Source organism: Sphaerodactylus townsendi, linkage group LG16, assembly GCF_021028975.2.
Source record: "Sphaerodactylus townsendi isolate TG3544 linkage group LG16, MPM_Stown_v2.3, whole genome shotgun sequence".
NCBI classification, from domain to species: Eukaryota; Metazoa; Chordata; class Lepidosauria; order Squamata; family Sphaerodactylidae; genus Sphaerodactylus; species Sphaerodactylus townsendi.
Genome location: NC_059440.1, coordinates 19554936 through 19578003, shown reverse-complemented (window position 1 = coordinate 19578003; position 23068 = coordinate 19554936). Strand labels below are relative to the sequence as shown.

General features: G+C 45.5%; 2 protein-coding genes across 5 annotated transcripts in view; one reads left to right on the top strand and one right to left on the bottom strand.

Moving 5' to 3' along the window:
* Positions 1 to 1487: 1487 nt before the first annotated feature.
* LOC125445461 (urotensin-2-like) lies at positions 1488 to 5878 on the bottom strand. The gene is made up of 4 exons (XM_048518496.1): positions 5657 to 5878; positions 4036 to 4155; positions 2441 to 2484; positions 1488 to 1772 (listed from the first exon to the last, which is right to left on the bottom strand). Exons 1-4 carry the CDS (start codon positions 5757 to 5759, stop codon positions 1668 to 1670), a joined length of 372 nt encoding a protein of 123 aa, XP_048374453.1. The 5' UTR covers positions 5760 to 5878; the 3' UTR covers positions 1488 to 1667.
* Positions 5879 to 13488: 7610 nt separating this feature from the next.
* Positions 13489 to 23068, top strand: part of LOC125445458 (coiled-coil domain-containing protein 50-like) — a 32413-nt gene continuing 22833 nt past the window's right edge. For 3 of the 4 annotated variants that reach the window (XR_007246305.1, XM_048518494.1, XM_048518492.1), the window contains exons 1-2: positions 13700 to 13981; positions 22114 to 22233. Coding sequence is in view for 3 of the 4 variants with exons in the window: in XM_048518494.1 (XP_048374451.1) it covers positions 22185 to 22233 (49 nt within the window). In the remaining variant the exon portion in view is untranslated. Of the gene's footprint in view, positions 13665 to 13699; positions 13982 to 22113; positions 22234 to 23068 lie in introns of those variants that run through there. The other variant, XM_048518493.1, reaches the window with a different exon arrangement.

Here is a 23068-nt window from a genome sequence, read left to right as displayed (position 1 = left end):
AGAATTTCAAAGTAATAGAAACTGATTATGTATTCAGGCCAGGTACTCTGCATCTCCCCCCATTCCGAGTGACAGAGACAAATTCAACACATGAAAATCTGTCCCTAGAAAAGGACACCCTTATTTGAAAAGAACAGGTTCTTTTTTAAAAAAATGTTTACCTGTAAAGGGACAGTTCCTGCTATTGGACTGTTCTCAAAAAAAGCCTGGACTTTTATAGAGGGTAAATCTACTCAACAGTGTTTTTTACTGTGATATATCGCCATGAGGTGAAAAAAATCTGCAGTGTTTGTGGTTATTTTTGTTGATATCCTTCAGCTGGTGAGAGGGCGCCATGGGTAAAGAAGTGTCCCTCCTGTTTTCTGTGTTGTTCCATAATTAGTATTTTAAAACCGTTCAGATCATGAATCAGGGATTTTGCCTTCCTGCCACTCCCTTTGAGTGGAGAAAATCTGTCAGTATCAACATATGTCCTGGTTGCTGGTTGAAAAGATGAGGATTATGTTAATCCTTTAATAAATATTTAGTAACCACTTTGAATGTGGTCTTGGAAGAAGGCAGGAAAACTCTTAAGTAAGTGGCACGTTGCTGTCTCCCACCTAGTGTAGGAAATGTCCACATATTGCCATAGGTGAAACAGCCATTGGCTGACACTGAGTTCATGGTTCAGAGCAGCCTCCAGTGGAACTCATACTAGAAAAAAAGAAGCATTGAACTACAATAAGAAATCATGCCCCCAACATGCATATAGCAAGCATAATGTGCTTTGACCCAAACAACCTCTCTGGGCAGTTTACAGAAACAAATAAAAAGTAAAGACTTCATTAAAAAAAATAAAAAGGAAGAGCCATTCGTTTCATTCAAAAACCTTCAGCTTTTCTTGCTGTCTCTCTCCTGCAAAGCCGTGTCCAGCTCATTTATTGATTATCATGAGGATTTGTATGATGCCTCAAAAATATGTTCTGGCTGTTGGTTGAAGCTGGCTTTTTTTTTTTTTTGAGAAGCATCAAAATTGGATGTGATTTATAGAGTTGGATCGCGGTGTCTAAGATAGCTAGATGGAGATTTATGACAGGCATCATCGAAGTGTCTTCTAACCCATATCTCAGCACCAGTTACAGCATTCGTTAGAGGTCAGATGACGGGTAATCTCGTTTGTGCCCCTGCACCATGGGTTTGCAGCAAAAGGACAGAACTGGGGAATAAACATGCTGGGACTAGTTTGACTGGCATAAAGGAAAAGGTCAGTCTGGAATGTGCCAACTCAGTCTCTCCCTTACCTTTGTACCCAACTTTGCCACCTGAACAAAAATGAAATAACACTGGCCTTACTGAAATAGGTGGTTTGAAAGGATGCACAGGGGAAAAAAGCAGCAAACAGTGCATGCTAGAAGCGTGTGGAGAAATGATTGATGTTATCCCCTGCTTGGAACTTTTTCAGCTTGCCCTGCTTGCGTACAAGGTAAGAACGCTTCACTTACGCAGTCTTTGCAAAACAGGATTTATTCGTCTCCGAAACACCAAGGAATAGGGGGTGGGGGGTGGGGCGGCATTGCCAATGTCACATTTTTTTTTAATTGACGTTTTGTATACAGTCATTCTCAAGAACATCTTCATAAATTAAAGAAAGTGGAGTCTGAAGGTGGAGTCACTCACTCACAGCTGATTTACACACAGTATTTCCAGAAACATTCGGAGAGGCTCCCCCGTTTTCTGTTCTTCACCAGTAAGCGATTCAGCAAATCGTTCTTGGGTAGGTTTCCAAAGAGACCCTAAACAAGCAGACAAGAAGCAGGTTCAATCAGGGAATGAAAAGTGGATGACATGCCCTGACTGGAGAGGGATGAATGACCAAATTCTATGCAATATATCAGCTATTTGAACTACCTTTCAGTTCTGCAATTTTTCTTTGGTAACCATGCCTTCAGTGTGATAGGGAAGGGGGGAAATCAAAGAGCTACTCAATTTCTCACAGGTTTAATGATGGGCTTTGCAGATCAGTGTTTCTGCGTGGCTCAGCTAATAGAGTGCTAGATGTTTAAATGGTCTGAAGCTTGAATTTCAGTTCTATGGGGGGCGGGAATCTATCGTTTGAGCCTCCCGCCTCTGGGAAGGAATGATAGCCCAGACAAGGTGCTATACAGGCAGAGAGTTCTATCCTCAGTGAAGAGGGTCAACCCCACCAGGCAATTTTTTATTTCCTCTCTTTGTCCTTTTCTGCTTTGTTTCTGAGCAGTTGCAGCTTTCGAGACTGAAGGCAATTCAGTGTACACAGCATTGGACACATGTCTGCTCTTTTGGTTGTGCTTTGTGGCTGTCCCTGAATATCTCTTGCCTTTACATCTCCCCTTCCCACCCGTGACCTTTCCCCTTGTGATATCTGTTTAGCCCTGAACTGGGATGCAGGGAAGAATCCATGTTCCATTTGCTGCTCTCTTACCTCTTTGACACTTTCTCTTGAGGTGAAGCTGTTGGGTCCCAGACCTGGAATAACAACACAGGTATGTTGGAAACGCTGTAAATTGGATTCCCAACCTTTTTCGGCCAGCAGGCACCTTTGGCATTCTGACCCACAGTGGTGGGCATAGCCACAGAATGTCAAGAAGTGAGGTGATGAGTCACTCTGATAGCAGGTCTTCATCATTTCAGGCCGAATCTCTGTTTAATGGGATGCCTTTTAAAGTAAACACATTGTTTTGAAATACTTTCTAGCATAAAATAAGGGTAACTAAGAAACCTTTATCCGGGTGCATTACAAATATCTAATCTACGTTCACTAAAAGGAAAAGGAAAAAACTTGGCTTCTCCTGGTCATCCCTTCACAGCAGCCCTTCTTTCACAAACCCAGCTATTTTTTAACCTGCAGAAATACTTCTAACAATGGCTGATTATACACTGGCACTCTGCCCCGCAGTGAGCATGTGGTTCCTGCAGGACAGAGGTTCTTGTACTGATGTGATTAAAGTTGCGCTGCCGGAGATCCTTGCTGCCCCGCCGATTGCGAGAGTGGGGAAACCATGAGGTTTCCCTCCTGCCACAGGACGTCCCTCCTTCTAGTTGGCACCAGAGGCAAGATTGAAGGTTGCCTGTTTTGGTTTTTAAAAGCCTTTTAAAGGTAATATTGATATTGCTTATAGTGATATTGTGGAGGCTGCTTTTGTGGCTTTTGCACTTTAAGAGAAATGCTGTCGATCCCTGAGAGGAGTCGGGGAACCATGGGGCTAGGAGCACCGTAGAAAGTTCTCCTTGCATAATGGCCAGTCTCCAGGTGCTGATGAGAGCTGCTTACACACCTGTCCAGTAAGAGAGAGATTCTGGCCAGATTTTGATAGGACCATAAATGATTTTTGAAAAGTAAACAAAATTTAATGTACCTTATTACCTTCTAATCGACTTCCACTTGAATTACAGCAGTACATTAATACTAGGAAGACATGGTGACTTCAATAGAAGTTCTAATTAGGGACATTAATAATTTTGGTAATGCAACCCAAACTCTTGGCAGGTACTGGGAAAGGCTGATGATAGCAGATGATATAGTACCTGTGAGCATCATGTTGGGGACTGCTTCTGTAAGTGCTTGACTATCCGGTACCCAGGTTCTCACAGGACTTGCTTGGGTGCCTTTCTAATTCCATATCCTAGACTGGAACTCTACAGTGGTTTGCAAGAAAATCAACGGCAATATGTGAGGTTTTGCTTTGCTTGGTGGTACCTGGTACTCTCCTTCGTGTCAGTGTCATCACTAGTTTGACAAGGCTCTAATCTTGGGAGTGAGACTTCTCTTCTGTCGGTCCGAAATTGATGGACTGTTTCCAAAGAGGAGTGATTAACAAAACTCTTCTTTACTAAGAACTTTTCAGTTGATGTTCTGAAGATGTCTGCAATGTTTGGTGGGGAGGGGGAGATTTGATGGAATGCACATTTGATCTCTACTTGAGGGCAGGATAGCCAGTGCAAACCCCTAGACCACGCAAGTAATAATTTTGTGTATGTCTGTGTGTGCGTGCGTATGTGGGCAGAAAGTGCACTCACCAGATTTGCTGGGTTGACTGTCCACCTGTGTGCTGAGTAACCTCGGCAGAGTCTGTCGAAGGGAGCCCTGATTCTTGCCACGCAATGCTTTCAGATTTAACCCTGCATCTTCCCTGGGTGCTGTGAGAAATATACAAGACAGGCATCAGATGCACAGCCTAGAGAAAACTTGTCTGGACAACAAGTACATAGTGGAAGATAGAGGTCTAGCAAATTAATCAGCCAGTTAACTGGAACTTTTCCAATTAAGCACCACAGTGTGTTTCTAAGAAGGATACTTTTGTCCTGTCCAAGAAGAGGCATATAAATTCATCCTTAATTTGTAGATAGACTAGACAGAGAGGGCTAGTATCCCAAGGTCACCCAGTGTAGCTCTGTGGCGGTGTGACAATTTGAACCCACATTTCATAGATCTTATCCTAACACTATAATAGCTATACCACATTTTATCTTGGTTTATAATATTTTGTGTCTGATGCATGCAAAAAATCCAAAATATCAAGAGATGTCAATGAGAGGACGTTCAAATAGTGGGGGAGGGGGGAACCCTCACTTTCAACATTCAAACGTGGGATTTTGCTCCAGAATGATTCCTTCTAAGATTTGAAGGACAAATTTCAGCTGTGCACCCCTTTTCATTTCAGATCAACAAAGAGGTTGGCTCACCTGCCTTTTGGTTTAGGAATCAGGTATTTTGAGAGAAGATACCCTGCTGGTTGGGGGCTGCTGAGCAGAGGGGAAGGGGACTTTTGACATTACACGGGTGCTCCTCTCTGCAAACAAATGTGTGCTATATCCCAGATCCAACACAGTTAATGGCGCAAGTCATTTTGATGTCTGAGATGCTTATCTCCCTCCTCCCACTGGTGATAAAAAAATTAGTAGGCTAAATAAAAGACCCTTCTCTGTCCTTCAGGTACACCCCGATGCTGCTGGGTGAAGCTGATCTCTTTGCAGCTGCAGAGCTGCTGTCCAAAACATTCTGACTTCTTCCCCATTTAATTTCCCCTCATTAGCTGATATCAGCTTGGAACGCTGCTCCAGACTACAGTCGCTGTTCTCAAAATTTTCTCTTTTCATTCTAAAGAAAGGCGTCTTGTGAAGCTGAGAAGTGACATTTCCTCACCTCAGACAGACCCTTGCAGAAGTGAATTGATTTTTGTTCTTTAATGATTAGACTTTAACTGGCACCAGGAACCTTTTTGTGAATAGACTTCCTTTCACACGTTATTCATTTCAGACTCTGCCAACTGTGGAGCTCATGAATCATTTAACCTACCTGGCTTTCTACTCTCGGTGCCAAGATTCAGCTACAGAGGCCGGTTCACACATGCAAGATCATTCCTTGAGGGCTTGCTTGCATGGGTGAATGGGTCCTCACAGGCCAAGCAGATAGATTTCTCCTATTGCTCCTAAACACAGGACATTCCAACGGGAGTCAGTTCACACATTCCTTTGTACCTGTCATTAAGTGATGTGTGAACTAACTTTTCTGTCACTGAACTTTGAAATGTGCTGTCCTTTCACTGGTAGTAAAACCAGGGAGCTCCTTGAAGCAATTTCTCGTCTGCTGAGTCACTTTCTGTGTTGCCTGAAGAAGTATGACTAAAAGAGATCTTACCTGAGATCCAGTAGGCAATCTCACGGGAACTGGCCACAGGGAAAGCCCAGAGGGGCCCAGACAGGCTGACCAGAAAGAAACAGCTCCAGCCCAGCTTCTCCATTGCGTATAACTCAAGTGGCCACACTTGACCTCCTTAGTATAAAATTCTCATTCAGTTGCTCTGCCTCTCCTTGCTGTTTCGCTTGAGTCGCGCACGTGTGTATATATAATATACCCACCCATGACCTCACAGCGGCCATTGTCTCCACCCTGCAAGGATTCTCCAATGAATGTATTGCCGGAAGACGCTCACCAGAAGCCCATTTTTTGCATTGATGTCATCTTACAGAGTTCACGGACCATAAATTTACTGTCTCATTGCCTGGTGGACAGACCGAATGTGATATCAAATGGGTGTGTGTGTGGGAAGGTGGGGGGGAGAGAAGTTTATAAATTGGGCATAAAATAAAAGAGAGCGCCTTTCGGTGATAAATCACAAGCTGGCAAACAGGCTGGACGTCATTTGAAATGGACTGAGAATTGAAATGGCTGATTTATTAATCACCGCAGGCCTGACGCAAGGCTCCCAACGGGGAACGTGCTCCCTGCCTCACCCAGCCTTATCAAAGCAGGACGCGTGAGGTGCCCTGTGGTGTTTGGGGTTCCCATTCCAAATGGGAGAGTGTTTCATTTTTATTCTTTTCCCCACCTAAGGGCTGCCTTGGGTTAGGGGTTTCTGACTTTCATCTCAGGCCAATAGAATGGGGTGTGTGGTTGGGTGGGGGGGGAGGTTCATACGATTGCTTTGTTACCAGATGTGTTAATGCATAGTGTCCCTGCATGATGCAGGACCTGGTTAGTTCAAAACTGGCATGGTTACCCCCCCCCCCATGCCAAAACGTCAGTGCCAACTCTGGGCTCCCTTATCAGGCTGGAGACCTGGGAATTAACCACCTTATCCATTTAGCAAATTATCCATGTTCTCCTTGCTTCATGCGGGTTTTGTGTATGTTTGCCAAGGGCAATTGGCAGCAGAGCTATGTATGCATAGCGTCGTAGAAATTTATCTTTTCCAATTACTATTCTGAGATTAGATAGACGTCATGCAGTGAAACTCCCGCAAACCAGTCCACCTTTCAAAGTAACCCCCAAACTAAGATGTTTGAATGGAATCTGCTGTGTTGTGGAGGGTGAATTAAGGGGTTAAAAAAAAAGAGAGATCTGAGGAAAGTTCCAGGCAGGTATGGCCAAACTATCCTTGCTCGTGATGGGCACTCACATCCCTCTGACTTGTGCTTTGAAAAACCTGCACAATCTATTCAGCCAGAGAATACACATTTAATAGGCTTAATTGCTGCACATGTCCATTAGTAGTTGAGTTGGTTAATTGGTGGAACCTAATTTTAGTCAATGAGGCTGCATGTTAAAGGTATGGTCGTTTATTGGGGGTGGGGGGGGAGGTTCCAGTAAATTCTAAGAGGGCAAAGTATTTTTAAGTTCTTCACTTTGTGAGGCATCTTATGCTTCAGGGGGTCCTAATGCTGAGGTGCTAGGAATGTATAGGGTTTCTTACGTGTAATTTCTTACATGGGAGGTCAGAAAGGATTCTGGTTCTTCTCTTCTAGCCTCCCACAACAAAACTAACTCCTCTCTCCAAGCTATTATTACCCTTGGAAGGAATTTAGAACAAGAGAGTTTGGAAGAAGAATTTGGATTTATATCCCCCTTTCTCTCCTGTAAGGAGGCTCAAAGGGGCTTACAATCTTCTTTCCTCCCCCCCCCCGAACAAACACCCTGTGAGGTAGGTGGGGCTGAGAGAGCTCAGGAGAGCTGTGACTATCCCAAGGTCACCCAGCTGGCATGTGTTGGGGTGCACAGGCTAATCTGTTTCACCAGAGAAGTTCCCACAGCTCAAGTGGCAGAGTGGGGAGTCAAACCTGGCTCCCAGATTAGAGTGCACCTGCTCTTCACCCCTACACCATGCTGACTGTTTACTTGCCTGCTCCCCCTTCTGGATGGGCTATTTGCCTCTCTCCCCATTCCCTCCATCTATCTATCTCATCTCTCTCCTTTTCTGTGATAGGAAAAGAGCCAGGCTTGGTGACCCTCCTTTTTCTCTGTCTCTGACTCATGCCCATCATTTCATTCCATTGCTGCCCAGAGTAATCATGACAAGTTCTTTCTTCTCCTTCGAGAATGATCGATGACAACTGGCCATCGACATTTCTCAGGGCTGCTTCTATGGAAAGCTAATCAAAAAAGCCCTTTTTCCAAGCAGTCACTATAATGGCTCAAGAAACAAAGGGGTTGATGCACCAGTGCTCTTGATTACTGCGACTCGCATCAAAAGTGCAGTCGCTTTAAAGTGTTTCTTTAGCCGTGGTTTGAGCTTATTTGGCTATATTATACTTTGCTTCTTCGCAGCTTCAGTGCTTAACATTGGATTCTTTAATCTGATTTATGTGAGGAGATAATCGTCCTATATATGTTTTGTTAAAGGTGATTGAAAACTTGTATGTTTGTATGTGTTTAATACATAGTACTTTGGTACTTTTAGCAGATTGTTCTTGTTCTCCCTGTCAGTGAGAAGGTAGGCAGATATGTCCAAGATTGGGGTGGGGGCACTTACTCTGCGACTTCTTGCCTTTCGTGGGTACCTTGTTTGGCCAGTGCCAATTCTCTGCTTTCAACATTCAACAGCTGTCCAAGACCAGAGGTGTCACTCTAAACAGGGAATGTATTGTCCAAGGCTCTCATGGCCAAAATCAGCTGGCTTTCTAGGGCATGTGGTTGTGGTCTGGTGGTTTTTGCTCCTAACATTTTGCCCACATCTATTGCTGGCACCTTCAGAGGCATCTCTTGGTAAGATGTGTTTCTTTCCATGGCACAATGTGGAGTCTGAATGGGGGTGTTTAAGAAACAGCTCCAGCTATCTGTGGGGAAGAAAAGACTAGAGCGGTTGGAGGGTAAACCTCAGTCAATAAAGTTACAAGCCACCATATCTATGCTGCTGAAGATGTGACCAATAAACTATAAAGTGTCAAGTGCTTTAAAGTGCTGAAGTGCTCGAAGTGAGAGAATTGCACAGCACAGTGCATAAACAACAACAGCATATGCCCCTTCTATAGATTTCGCTTATGGCCAGTATGTGCTGTCTAGTACCATATATAAATTACAGCTTTTTCAACAGTGTGGCCTCACAAATGAATAACAGTCTCCAAGTTCAAATCACAAGTAGACTGAAACCACTTTGGAGACGAGTGATGAATGACAGTCTCCTGGTCAGCCAGCCAGGTAGGTATTACAGGGCTTGGTAATTCATTTTCTCCCGCCAAGTTGGTAAGTAGCAAGAACGCTGTCCATGGTAATCCTGCGTTTTCAGCAATCTTCATCAGTTTTTACATCTAGTCATGCTTCAAAATATAGGGGTTTTGATAAGAATTACCTTTGAGATTCCCTTCCCTAGCATAGACTTCACATGCAGTGCCTGTAATACCAGACTGGCTGATTGTAAGCACCGTTGAGATTTTTTACGGTAGAGAAAAGTGGGGTATAAACACCAACTCTGTGTTTTCTTCAGGGCTAATGTTGGGGTATTCCTGGCTTGTAGTACCTTCTCTCAAATGGAGCCCTGCTGGGCTGGCACATGCCATGCAAGGCTTCCTCTGGTTTAAATGCAGCCCTCTGAGGTGCCCTTTCAAGATCCCTATCCATCTGGTGCCAGAGAGTTTAATGATCGCAATCCCCCCACCACCACCACCCGTTCAACACCAAGGACAGCAAACCTGGCATGACAAAAACCTGGCTCCGCTACACAGGCCAGCTCTACCCTCCCTCCGGGGAATTGTTTCAACCATTCTGGCAGATCTGCTGGGAAGAACTTTCTGTGTTGCACGCATGGGTGCCGCTACAGCCCTCCGATACACATCCATCAAATGGAATCATGAGCCTCTGACTCAAAAGGATGCCAGAATACCTATCCACTCAGAGTTTAGTTGCTTGCTGTGTCAGTAGGAAAGATGGCTTGCTAGCCCAGAAGAGACACGTTATATATGTCAATATAATGATAGTTTACATGTCATTTTCCCCAGCAGAGCAAATAGGAGCTCTCCGGGGTTATTGCAAGTCAGAAAAATTAAGAGAGGGTTGGGGGGGAGACTGCATCATATGGACCTCATCCAACTTGCCCCAGCAAATACTGGGAAACTAAGTTCCCAGCAGGGAGCTCTCAATGCACATATGATAGAATCATGCAGTCTTTCTAGCGGATTGGCCCAATTTAATTAGTCATGGCACTGATACATTTAGTCAGTGCTGGATTTACCTATAGGCTTGGCAGGCTGAAGTCCAGGGCCTCAAAATCTAGGCAACCTCCAGCCAAGGTGTATAATTGGCCCTGCGTACAGATGCTTTCATAACACACTGTAGCCCCTAAACAACCCTTCAGCAATTTCCCTTCATTTCAGAACAGTATTGTCCTAAGATGACAACTCTGTACTAGCACTGATTTCCACACTGATTTTGTCCTTCCAGAACTTCACTGAAGTGGACCTCATCTTCCTCCAGTTGTGAGGGTGGTGGATTGGGAGAGGGCTTCTCTGAATCTAATCTGGCATTGCGTATAGCCTAACGTGGTCTCCTCCAATTGGCAGCGGTTCCACAACAATTTTTCCAGCCTTGAGATCTTATTGAACCTAGCAGAGGAGGACTTTGGTGCAGTGCCAGCACAGCGTAGTGGTTAAGCCTAGCGGACGCTTAACTGGAGAACTGTGTTTGATTCCCCACTCCTCCACGTGAGCAGCGGACTGTTATCTGGTGAACTGGATTTGTTTCCCCACTCCTAGACATGAAACTTACTGGGTGACCTTGGGCTAATCACAGTTCTGAAAACTCTCAGTCCCACCTACCTCACAAGGTGTCTGTTGTGGAGAGAGGAAGGGAAGGAGTTTGTAAGCCGCTTTGGGACTTCTTATGGTTGAGAAAGCCAGGATATAAATCCAAACTCTTACCTTTTTTCCCTTCTTCATTGCTATAGCTTTTCCGATCTGGACTGAGGCATTGTGACTTCACTCCTGGTTTTTAAGCCTCAGAAGAAGTAGTTCTGTAGGAGAGATCTAAGCACCCATAAGCCAGCTACTGGTTTAGCAGCAACGTGGCTGGAAACCACCCCTCCTGGGCTCGCAGTCTTTCTCAGGGTCCCTAATATGTTAGCCCATTGGGGCAATGACATTGTTTGCCCCAAGAGCCCTCAGCTGTGGTGAGCCAGAGCCTGTCCTCAGTTTCATAAAGCACAGGCAAGGGCACAATTTTGGCTCAGATAGGGATATTTCCAGGAAGAAGAAAAAATTCTGTGAATGGAGCAAGCTTTGTACCTTACAAGAATGCCGCCAGGGACAGTTAATGACTCATAAGTGTTAGTAGACACAGGCTGACGTTGGGCTGGTGTGCTGTGTTTGTGCGTCTTGCTTTAGCAATGGTCAGCAACAAATTATTGCTTCTTCAGTCAGTGGTGCATATTGATGACCTTCTGTGCCAAACAAAATCTTTTTTAAAATTTACAAGCGTTATTTTTCCCCTGACAATGCTTAAAAGGAATACACGAGAACATGAAATAATTGGTGCATGCTTGTATACAGCTTTCTTGATTTACCTGAACATCAGTGACTGGATGCTGGCCAGGTGAGTGGAGTCTGTTGCAAAGCACTTCTGCATTTTAAGAAATAAGGAATTTCCCGGCCACAGGTGCCTTGACACATGCAAGCATCCAAGTGACGAACATACCCATTTGAGCAACCGTCAAGTTCCTCACATCCACACTTAACTGCATCAGCACTAATACAAATAAATTTGCACTTCCCCCCCTAAACAGCACATTGCAAATGGTAGTGTCTGGATTCTTAAGTCTGCTCACCCTGTGTTTTGTGGTTAGTGTCTGTTGGAGTGGGAGCAGGGTAGGAAGATGTGGTGATGTGTACCTTTTAAGTGTTTGAATTGATGGGCAGAATTAAGAGACCTGGGAAAATATGGTGATATGGCAGCCAAGAAAGCCAATGTAATTCTGGGATGCATCAATAAGAGTATAGTGTCTAGATCGAGGGAAGTAATTGTACCACTCTACTCTGCATTGGTCAGACCTCATCTAAAGTACTGTGTTCAGTTCTGGGCACCACAATTTAAGGATATTGACAAGCTGGAACATGTCCAGAGGAGGGTAACCAAAATGGTAGAAGGTCTGGAATCCATGCCTTATGGAGAGAGACTTAGGGAGCTGGGGATGTTTAGTTTGGAGAAGGTTGAGGGGGGACATGATAGCTAAGTCTAAATATTTGAAGGGATGCTATGTCAAAGAGGGAGCAAGCTTGTTTTCTGCTGCCTCAGAGTCTACGTGAAGTAATGGATTCAAGGACACTTTTTGACTGTCAGGGCTATTGGACAGTGGCATTCACTGCCTCAGAGAACGGTGAAGTCTCCTTCTTTGGAGGTTTTTAAACAGGCTGGATGAACATGTGTCCGGAGTGCTTTGATTGTGTGTTTCTGCATGGCAGGGGATTGGGACTTGATGGCCCTTGTGGTCTCTTCCAATTCTATGATTCTATTAAAAGCAGTTGGAACTGAGACCTGGGAGAGTTAAGACTCAGAGCTTCTGCTTAGCTGTTAACTGGCCTATAGTTCTTATTGTTAACCTTAAACAAACTTATTTAAACCACCGAAGGTCATCCTGTCATCCATCCCAACAGCCAAGATCTTAAGTTCTAGAATGGGTTCAGGCTTTTCTTTGTTCAGTCACCAAATCGCTGATGCGTTGACGTCACCCGATTGCAAATAAATCATTTGTCTTACAAGAGAAAGCTGAAAGTGTCATTTTATTCATCCTGTTTGAGCCTCCCACATCAAAACAGATTTCTTTCTCAAGGTGCTGTTGCCCTTGGAAGTACAAAAGAAAAAGGCAGGCTGGTAGAATTTATACCCTGTTTTTTCTCAACCATGAGGAGTCTCAAAGCAGCTTACAATCTCCTTCCCTTCCTCTCCCCACAACAAACACCTTGCGAGGGATGTGGGGCTGAGAGAGTTCTGAGAAAACTACGACTGACTCAAAGACACCCAGCAGGCTTCATGTGGGGGAGAGGAGAAACAAATCCAGTTCACCATATCAGAATCCGTCACTCATGTGGAGTGAGGAATCAAACCCGGTTCTCCAGAATGGAGTCCACCAGCTCTTAACCACTACACCATGCTGGTTCAGGAGAAGGAGGTACCTCAGCTGTGAGTATTCCATCTTGTGTGACTCTGCTAGAAGTTTAGCCTCTTGACAAAGTCTAAATCCCTTATGTTTTTTTTCTCTCAGCTTTGCTGACAGACCCAACCATTCATATATTAGGATGTGCACCCAAGAGGGGGAACAGTCCAGTAATATTTATGAAAATCAACCCAAATGGGTACCAAAGTGTGCAGGTTTTTGAGCACCAGCATTTCTATCAGTGCAGAATTTATAAACCAACAGTGCGTTCCATGCCAGACATTTGATGCACCACTCTTTTTAATAATGTTCTCAAGTTCCCCAAAGACCAATCCATTTAGCACCCCAAACCTGCACGACACTGGAAACAGAAATGGAGAAGAGATCGCAAGAGGTTTATGACCTCCAACAGCTGCAGCCTAACCCAACTCCCCATCCGGAGTTTGGTGAGCCTGCCAGCGTCAGCCCCACCCCCTCTCATGTTTAACAGGGTTATTACTTAAACTGGCCTACCCTACAGGACTGTACTAAGCATTGCTGTGATCTATACGAACCCGTGCCAGATCCTCTCTGAGCATCGTGCGGCACGACATCCGTCACGCTTCCCAACGACTGAAATGCCTGGAGAGGGGAGGATATGCGCTATCTTAATCTTAACCCAAACGCGGGTCTTTGCTCCCCCTCCAAGGAATCAATGGCGGCCATTTGCTCTGAAGGAAGAGAAAGAGACGGGTCGCCGGGTCCCACCCTGCTCCTCTCCCAGCCGCTGAGACGAGCGCAGCCTCGGAGGTGGGTAGGCACGGATAGCCCCCGGGCATGTGCAGAGAGGCGGCTGAGGGGCGGTCGGCGGCGCTGCGGCAGAGCGCTCGAAGCTCGTCCCCGCCAAGGCCTCTGGGCGAGCCCGGCCTCTTTCCCGGCCGCCCGCCCGCCGACCTCTCTTGTGCCATGGGAAGGCGGCGGGGCGGCCTCTGCTTGACGACGACGCGGAGCAGAAGCCTCCGGGCCGGGGCAGGGGGCCTGGGCGACCGGCTGAGGGGACGGAAAGAGCCAGCGGCGGGCGGGCGGCCAGGCCCAGTCCGGTCCCCCGTCCGCGCTGCGCCAAGCAGGTAGGCGGCTGAGGGGAGACGGAGCGGCGGCTCCCTTCAGGTGAAAGAACCGCCTCTCGCTCTGTTGGGGCCTCTTCTTTCCCCCCCCACGAGGCCCCAGAGACGGCGGCCGTTCACCCTTTTTCTAAGGGGGCGTCGCCTCGAGTCCGACCTCACAACAGCCCTGTGGGGTAGGCGCGCCCCCACCCCCCGCTTGCAGCCTCACCCCGTTCGTTTTAATGATGCATTTGCAGATTCCGGGGGGCGAGGGGTTGAGACAGTCCGCGGTGGAAACCTTGCAGGCAGCCCCTAGGCCATGCATAGGGTGGGTGTTGGCAGGGTTTTTGTGTGCAAGCAGCCACAATGGCCCCTTTTCTTTCTCCCCCTTCCCCATCTGGAGAAGGGCGGGCTGGCTGAGCCTGGGTGTGGAAGGCGGCCAGCGTTTGTGTGTCTCCTGTTGCGTGGGCTCAAAGAGGCAGAAATTGCAGGAAGGTCAGGTGCTGCGTTTGTTTTCCACGCTTGCAGGACGCGGGGCCATGTGCAGAGTGCGGCGTGCTGCAGATCAGAACAAAAGTGGATTGTTTTCAGTTTTAGCCAGTAATCATTCACAGCTAGGTGGACAGGTGAGATCTGATTAAAAAAAGGTAGAATCGGGGGAGGACATTGGCTTTTTTGGGAGCAGCTTCCCATTTATTGAGCAGGTGCAGGATGCTTTGGATGCACGTGAAATGGAAAGGCCAAATGCATGTGGGAATGGGTACCTACAGGTGTCTTGGCTGTCAGTCCACAATGTGGCAGCCGGGCTGAGCTCAGCATTTTGAACAGAGTTCTCTGGTTCGGAAAGACACCACTAGGGTTCTGGACATAATTCAGCATTCCCAGTGCAGCCTTTCAAGCTCCAAAAGGACTGAGGGACTATTGAATTGCCTAGCCCAGTGATGGCGAACCTTTTCGAGACCGAGTGCCCAAACTGCAACCCAAAACCCACTTATTTGTCGCAAAGTGCCAACACGGCAATTTAACCTGAATACTGAGGTTTTAGTTTAGAAAAAATGGTTGGCGTGCATTACTCGGGAGTAAGCGTGGTGGTAGTCGGTGGCTTTGCTTCGAAGCAACCGTGCAACTCTTCCAACAGGTAAATCATGACCCTAGGAGGGTTTACTCAGAAGCAAGCCCCATTGCCAGCAACCGAGCTTACTCCCAGGTAAAGGATCACGCTTTAGTTCTTCGCATGAAAATCTGTGGGGTTTTACAGTGCTTAACGGGGTTGCCTACACTGCTTCCCCAAAACTAGGTCTTAGGTTTAATGCTAATAATCGAGACCAGCGGTCCAGGCTAGCCTACGGGGAGGGGGGGGGGCTCTGCGCGTGCCCACAGAGAGGGCTCTGAGTGCCACCTCTGGCACTCGTGCCATAGGTTCGCCACCACTGGCCTAGCCCTAGACCTTCAGTATCAGTAGGGTTGCCAATTTGTGCTTGGCTGTGCTTGACTGATCAGTATGCCAAACGTACGCTTCTTGCAGACTTTTTTGTCTTGCAGACTTTTGTGGTGTGAAGTAAAGGACCTTTTTATTTGTGAGTTTTGTTGGGGGGGGGGTAGTGTAAGATGGAGAATTTCTGGAATATAAGTTCCTGTTGTGCTCAAGGTTTTCTGTGTGAAGAATGGGAAAAGATACCTATACAAATTCAAATCACCTTGAATGGCATTCATTCAGTTTGCATAGATAAAATTGAATAAAAGGACACATGCTAAAATTTTAAAAAGTTAAAAATTCAGCATGTACAAGTTTCTGTTGAGATACCTATGCTAGTAAGGCCTTTAGATACTTGATTTCTGAACACTGAGCACCTTGGCTTACTGATGCACCACAATTGAGCAGGAGGAACTGTAATGCTTCTGCTTTTCCCCCAAAGTCGAAAACCCCCCAAAGTTTATTTGCACACACATACCAACTAAGCAAGCTCAGCTGCTGTGTATGTCCTTACTTGGTAAAAGTTGCTTTTCAGTTGCTATTTCCAGAAGGCATCTGCTTAAATTCCTCTGGGAAACTGCAAATTTGGCAGGAGACCATGTTTAGTTGGGGAGGCACCTAGTTTAAGCTTTTTGTGATGGATGGAACAGGGTCTTCATTTAGGGGGCGGTTTGATGTTTATAACCCTCTTCTGCTGAATCAACAGGACTCAGAGCAGAGCAGGGCAATGTTAAATTTGAAATGTTAAATTTAAAAAACAACAACCAATGGTCTAACAACCAATGCGAGGAAAAGGAATCAAGCCACAACCTCTGCCATCAAAAGCACATTGATTCAACTTTTGATGCAAGTGGTAGAGGACTACAATTTAAAGGGCGACGAGAGGAGAGTCAGAGATTGCCTTGTTGGCAAAATAGTTTCTGGAATTTCCCTTAGATTGTATCACCTCTCAAGCTATCTGTTTATATACAGTGGAATAATGTTCAGGGTATCTGTTGATGGCATCTCATTCTAGTTTCTCTCTATGGTACTTCATTGGTATGGCTCCTTGTAATCTCTTGATAAAGACAGGACAAGGGTGGAAATTCTGCATCCTGTCAGGACAGCGAAGAGGCGGCAAAGAGTTGAATTTCCAGAAATAACCGAGAAAGCAGAATCTGGATGAACAGGATCTAAGGATTTTTAAAACCTCAGTGATTTTTGTTAACAGAAATATCCACCTTATCATAAAATATGTTTCTGTTTTGGGAAATTACCAATTAAAAATTATCAGTTTTTTTAAAAGATCTAAAAGGAGCCCAAGAAATTGCAGACCTTAAAGTATCCTAGGTGAATTGTTCTGATTTTTGTTAAACATATAGAAGAACAAGTCTTGCTGAGGAACAATCAGAAAGGCTTCTGCAAAGGGAAGGCTTCAGACTTGTCAGACCCTGAACACTAGTTGCTAGGGGAGGAACAATAGTAGGAGAAGCTACAGTTATCTTGCCCTATTTGTGGGCTTTCCAGAGAGATGAACCTTTCTTGTTTCACTTGGTGATTAACCAAGTCCCTAACAGGCTTATAAGCAGGGAATAGAGGCCCAAGCTCTCCCCCAGCAATTTAAATTCACAGCTACTACTGAAATAGTTAAAAGATTTGAAAATTAAGCTGCCAGCATCATAACTGCCACTCTATTTTTAATTAAAATCTTTATCTTTAAGAAACGGGCAAAGGTACTTACAAATTGTGATCCAAAACATGTGGAAATCATAAATTAAACCTGCCACCTTGTCTTCTGGGTCATATGAAGGCACAGACATTGTATGACTTGACATTTTCACATTTCTGTGCAACTTTGGCATTACCCAGTTATATTTTCTCTTGTTCATGTCGCCTAGTTCTCTTCCTCAGAGGTAAACCACTCATTATGGAGTCAGTGCTGTGTATGTGTATAATTAAAGCTTGGTTACATGCTGACAATGTTATGAAATACCTTTAGAAGGAATAGATGTAACAGCAGCTATGCCAGTTTTAGGGTGGAAGAATCTAGGGCCCCTTCCGCACACGCAAAATAATGTGTTTTCAAACCACTTTCACAACTGTTTGCAAGTGGATTTTGCCATTCCACACAGCTTCAAAGAGCACTGAAAGCAGTTTGAAAGTGCATTATTCTGCATGTGCGGAAGGAGCCTAAGAAAGTGAGGGAAACTTTCACTGCATGGAGCCAAAATTGCAAGGGAGCATGAAAACGTCTTTACTGCTCATGCAGTGTGGAAGTTAAAATGTGTTCCTTTAACTAAGGCTCCAGGGATATGGAGGGTTATGAATTGAGCTAAATAATTTCAGACAGTGGTTAAAATCTTCTGGGACGAAGCTTTCTGTGGCTGTCTCCGCATGGGTGATTTGTTTGTGGTTCAAAGCTGTTGGGAATTGAGTTGTTGTTTTTCTGTTTCCCCACATCATCTTGTCCCTTCCATGCACCACCTAGTTTGTTTTGCTGAAAGATTGCAGCATAGCCAGGCTGGGTACTTTGTAGGTGGGGAAATCTGAATTGTCCTGGTGCTGCCCAGCCACAGCCATTCCCCCCCACCCACACACCCACACACCCAGTCTTTTCAACAGACATTTCTCCCTCCTGCATGACACAAGGGGGCTTTAGCGGTTGACATGTCAGTGTAATGGCATATCAGTATGTCTGTACCGGTTTCAAAAAAAGAATCTTGAAAAAAGTGCCACCTTCAAGTGGCTCTCTTGGGGCCCAAGGTGGGAAAAGCTACCTTCTGGGTGCCCCATTAGCTGCTGCAGGGAGGCCGGTTCTCCCATAGGAAAGCATTGGAAAAGGCCAGCCTCGTAAGGGGGCTCCCAGTACCAATTAAGGGCACAAATTGATTCAAACTACTGCACTTTGCTGTTCAAAAAGGTGCCCTCCGCTTGCTTCACTGCCCCAGCTCTGATTGAGCCTGATATTTTTTTGGTGCCAAATAGGGAAACACAAGACCAGTTAGTATTAGTGAGGAATTGTTGGGTATGGGCAACCGCTTGGCAAATGCCAAACTCCAAAATCTTCTCATGTCTCCTGCAGGTAGGTGTGCCTGCCCTCCCTCTCCCATTGGTCTTTTCCTGCCTTCTTTTTTTGCTACTCCTTTATTTGTTGTGTATGTCTAATCAATTAGCATCTGAGGAAGTGCTTCTCTCCTAAGCCTAATTAACTTCCTTTCCAAGATACATTTAGCTTAAAACTGATCAGAGCCCTTAAAAGCTTACGGCATTCTAGGTGTCAGAAGGCCAGACAGCGCCAGTGACACTTTTCTAAGCCTGTTGACTACAGCGGAATTAGAAGGGCACAGCTCTGCTAAGAATTGAACCGTAAGGCACCAGACCAGGGCAGCTCTGCTATTTCTGATGCGTTGTGGTCTCTAAAAGGAGGAACAAAGATTCAGACCTTGCTCCATAAAACCCTGTTGTCAGGAATAAGAGCAAAAGAGGATTGGCTTTTGCGTTCAGAAGGTCCAAGTCCAATCTCTGATCATGAAAGACCCTTTCTGCCAGCCAGAACACACATGAATTCTCCCACCCAAGATCCCCTAAAGGCAAATTTCCTCTCCCCCTGCCGTTAGACAGTATCCATGCTTCTTGGAGAGCAATGAGCATGCTTAGTCCGTTTTTAAAAAATAAGGAGAATCTGCAGATTAATATTTTTGAGCACTCGGAAGTGTGTAAAGCGCCCAATTTCTCTGTCCTGCTAATAGGTAGGCTTTCAGTTCAGGTCATTAGTCGGAGCAAGCGGAAGTGCGGACAAATATTACCGTGTATCTCTTGCCTGGAACAGAAAAGAAATCCCTCTGTTTTTCCACAAGGCAGGGAAAGTGCAGGAGAATCCTCCAAAGCCTGTGTTGGGACGGATAGACGCTTGTTAGGTGAGGGGGCAGTGCTCAGCGGGTGGAACAGCCGTTTCTCATGCAGAACAGGCCCAGTCTCCTGCATCTCCAGTTAAAGGATCAGGTAAAAGGTGACATGAAAGACCTTGACGCCCTGGAAAGCCGCTGCCAGTCTGAGTAGACAATAGCGACTTTGATGGGCTTATGATCTGAGTCGGCATTAAGCACTTTCATGTGACTCTTTCTTTGCAAGTTGCTCTCAACCTTTGAGAAGAAGAGGAGTTTGGATTTGTACCCCACCTTTCTCTCCTGCAAGGAGAATCAAGGTGGCTTACAAGCTCCTTTCCCTTCCTCTCCCCACAACAGACACCTTGTCAGATAGGTGGGGCTGAGGGCTCCAAAGAACTGTGACTAGCCCAAAGTCACCCAGCAGGAATGTAGGAGTGTGGAAATATAACTGGTTCACCAGATAAGCCTCCACCACTCAGGTGGAGGAGTGCGGAATCAAGCCCGGTTCTCCAGATTAGAATCCACCTGCTCTTAACCACTGTACCACGCTGGTTCTAAGACAGCTCAGGAGGATATCACAGTTGACATCCAGAAACAGGGCCTTGTCTATTGCTTTACTTTCCAGACCAAGACATTAGCTCAAGGTTTTATCTGAGTCCTTTTTCCCCCTATACACATTTGTGTTTTTAAAAAATCCTTTGCCCATTTCAATATTTTGTGTGTGCCGCCAGGTCACAACTGATTTATGGTAACTCCACAGGGTTTTCAGTGCAAGAGGTGTTGAGGGGTAGTTTGCCATTGCCTGCCTCTATGTGGACTGAGAGAACTGTGACTAGCCCAAGGTCACCCCACCGGCCCCAGTCGAGATGAGTGAGGAACTGAACCGGATTCTCCTGATTAGAGTCTTCTGCTCTTAACCATGCTGGCTCTCTCTAATATTTTACTACCTGGCTAATGACGTATTTATCATTCTGTGTTTTTTAAAGTCTGTTGCATAGTTTTGGGGGTTGTGCCTTTTTATCCCCGTCGGGCATTTATTTCTGGCGTTTTATGCCAATCCAGGTCATTTTAACCTCCTGTTGTTCCACTGAGTTGTTTTTATAATGTATTGTCAGCTGTTCTGACGGTTGGCTGATCGTGTTACGGTTTTGTTTGTTTTGCTTTCCTTGTGAGGTGGTCTTGGGCAACTTTATCCTGGAGAGGCAGCAAAGAAGTGAATCTAAATAAATAAACCCAGCTCTGACCCTCCGGGGCCTTTTAAATGGGTCAGCGCAGAAACAGAATATTCATAAGCAAATAGACCCCAAGAAACTGGCATCTCACATTTATATACCACCGTGATTCAACCAACCGTTATGCCAAAGACCTCAAATCATCATATGTGGGGATTTCTCTCTTTTGTCCCCATAGCAACACTTATGGGGTACACTGAGCTGAGAATGAACACTGGCTTTAAGTTAGGTCATCCTGTAAGCATCATATCCGATGGAGAACGTTAGCTTCTTTTTGCCATCGAGTACAGCTGATTTACAGTGACCTTCTAGACTTTTCATGGCAAGAAATGAACACTGGTAGTTGCCTGCCCCTGTGTAGTAACCCTAGACTTGTTCATAATCGCCCGTCCAAGTACTAACCAGGGCTGACCCTGCTTAGCGTCCAATATCTGATGAGATCGGGCTAACCTTGGCCATCCAGGGTGGGGCAGTTCTAAGTCCCACACTCTATCCATAGCAGGGGTCCCCCGTCTTTTTGAGCCTGTGGGAATTCCTACCCAATGGGCACAGTAAAAAAAAAAGGAAGGAAGGAGGCAGAGCCAGACACAATGATTGCCACAGCTCAACTTCAGTAACGCAATGCAGATTGTTGTGCTGTTGTGGCAGCTGACACCAAAGCAACCATTCAGAAGCCTTGCTGGGCAAAAGCCCTATCCGGCTTCACCCACCTCCTGAAAATACTTGGCCGATCCCAGAAGAGGTGCCAGTGGGCACCGTGGCGCCTGAGAATCTCGCACTATGTTCAGGCCCCTTAATCTACAGGAATCCAGGGTCTTTGGGATCTTCTAGAAAAGGTGCAAAGCTTATGTTGTTGTTGTATCTGGCTGCTTTCAAACTGAGAGGCTGCTTTTGTAATCAAACACTGGGATTTTTAAAAACTGTTGCTCTGTTGTTGTTGTTTTATTTATACAGGTTTCATCCACTGAGCCACTTATCTAGTTCCTTACTCCCAGTGAAGATTTGGACTTGTATTTCTTGACAAACAACTCCCTTCCTCCACTCCACATATCTTGAAATGAAGGGAGTTTCGTAGGCAGTTTGTTCCATGACTGGGGTAGGAGGAAGGGGGGTGTCTGCTGATCAAAGGAAAAAGTAAAAATAAAAATTCCAGTGGGCACACCCAGTGGTTTGGGTGCACCTGAACAAGCTCTTTTGATTTATTTTGAATGCGTTGCAGACCGCCTTAACTACACGGGGAGGCAGGACAAAACTGCTTTCATCGGATAAAGTCCTCTTCTCTCTTTAGTGTGTTTCACAGTTAATGAGCGGCCCCACTCAGTCCTGTAGGAATATGGAGAATATTTTCCTGTTGTTGTCCATCTTTCACTAGGAAGATCATTTCCTCTTGCCGAGGCCCGAGGCAAAATCTTTTGGAGAAGCGCTTTGGGATGCCAGAATCTTCAGGACTGTCTGTCTCGGCAGCTTTCAGGAAGTTTGCGATCTGGGCTTGTGCAACGTTTAACCCGTTGCCTTCGGCGTCTTTGAAAACCGCGCAGGTTGTCATTGTAGAGTCTTTGTGACTCACTGTACTTCTTGTTGCAGGCTGTCTTCACGCTCTCAGGAGTGCATGAAAACTGCTCAGCGCTGAGACAGCAAAACACCAGGATTGGAAGATGACTGGAGTTCAGATCGACAGCTCTCGACTGCCTCCAGTTCAAGAAGGTAAGTTTTCAAACGGGCTACGTTCTGGTTGAAGTCTTAGAACAGGCCGTTTTTATTTTTGCCTAGCCTGGACTGGCACCATGCTGGCAGGGGCTGATGGGAATTGTAATCCATGAATATCTGGAGTGCCATAGGTTGGCCACCCCTGCCCTAGAATGCAAATCTGTATAGCGCAAGAAGCCAAAAATCGTTGCTGTTACCAGCTTGCTCTGGTGAATACAGAGGCTGCATATTGTCGTCAAGACCAGTGGACCATGAGAATGTCTAATCCTTGTTTAAAGCCACCAAAACTAGTGACTATGTCTTGTAGAAGTGAATTCTTCAAGAATTACTCTCTGAAGAAACAGTTAGTTTCATCCTTCTGGAATCTGTTTCCAATTAACTACATGTGGCATCTTTGAATTCTAGTTTATGAGTGAAGAAAAAAATGCTTTTTCCACTCCATACATAATTTTATAAATCTCTGCCATATTCCCCAAGCCATATTCCCCACTCTAAATGAGTGGTTCTTAAACATTTTAGTGGAACCACTTTATAAACAATAGGGTGACGGTATACCACTCCTAGATAAAACTCCTCTGACCTAAGGAACCTTCCTCCAACTGAAGTGGCTGTTTCATTGGAGATAGGCCGCGTTGGCTGAGGAAAGCTTCAAACATTTGCCCAGCGGAGTGGTAGGATACAGGCCGTTGTACTTTCTCAAAACCACGACCAAAGTAATTCTATTTTATTTTCATCATTTCTGGCGTTAAATTCAGGAATCTCACCTCCTTTAACACCCAACTTAATATTTTATTTGTTCCTGTTTTATTTTTATAAATACTCAAGCAGAAGA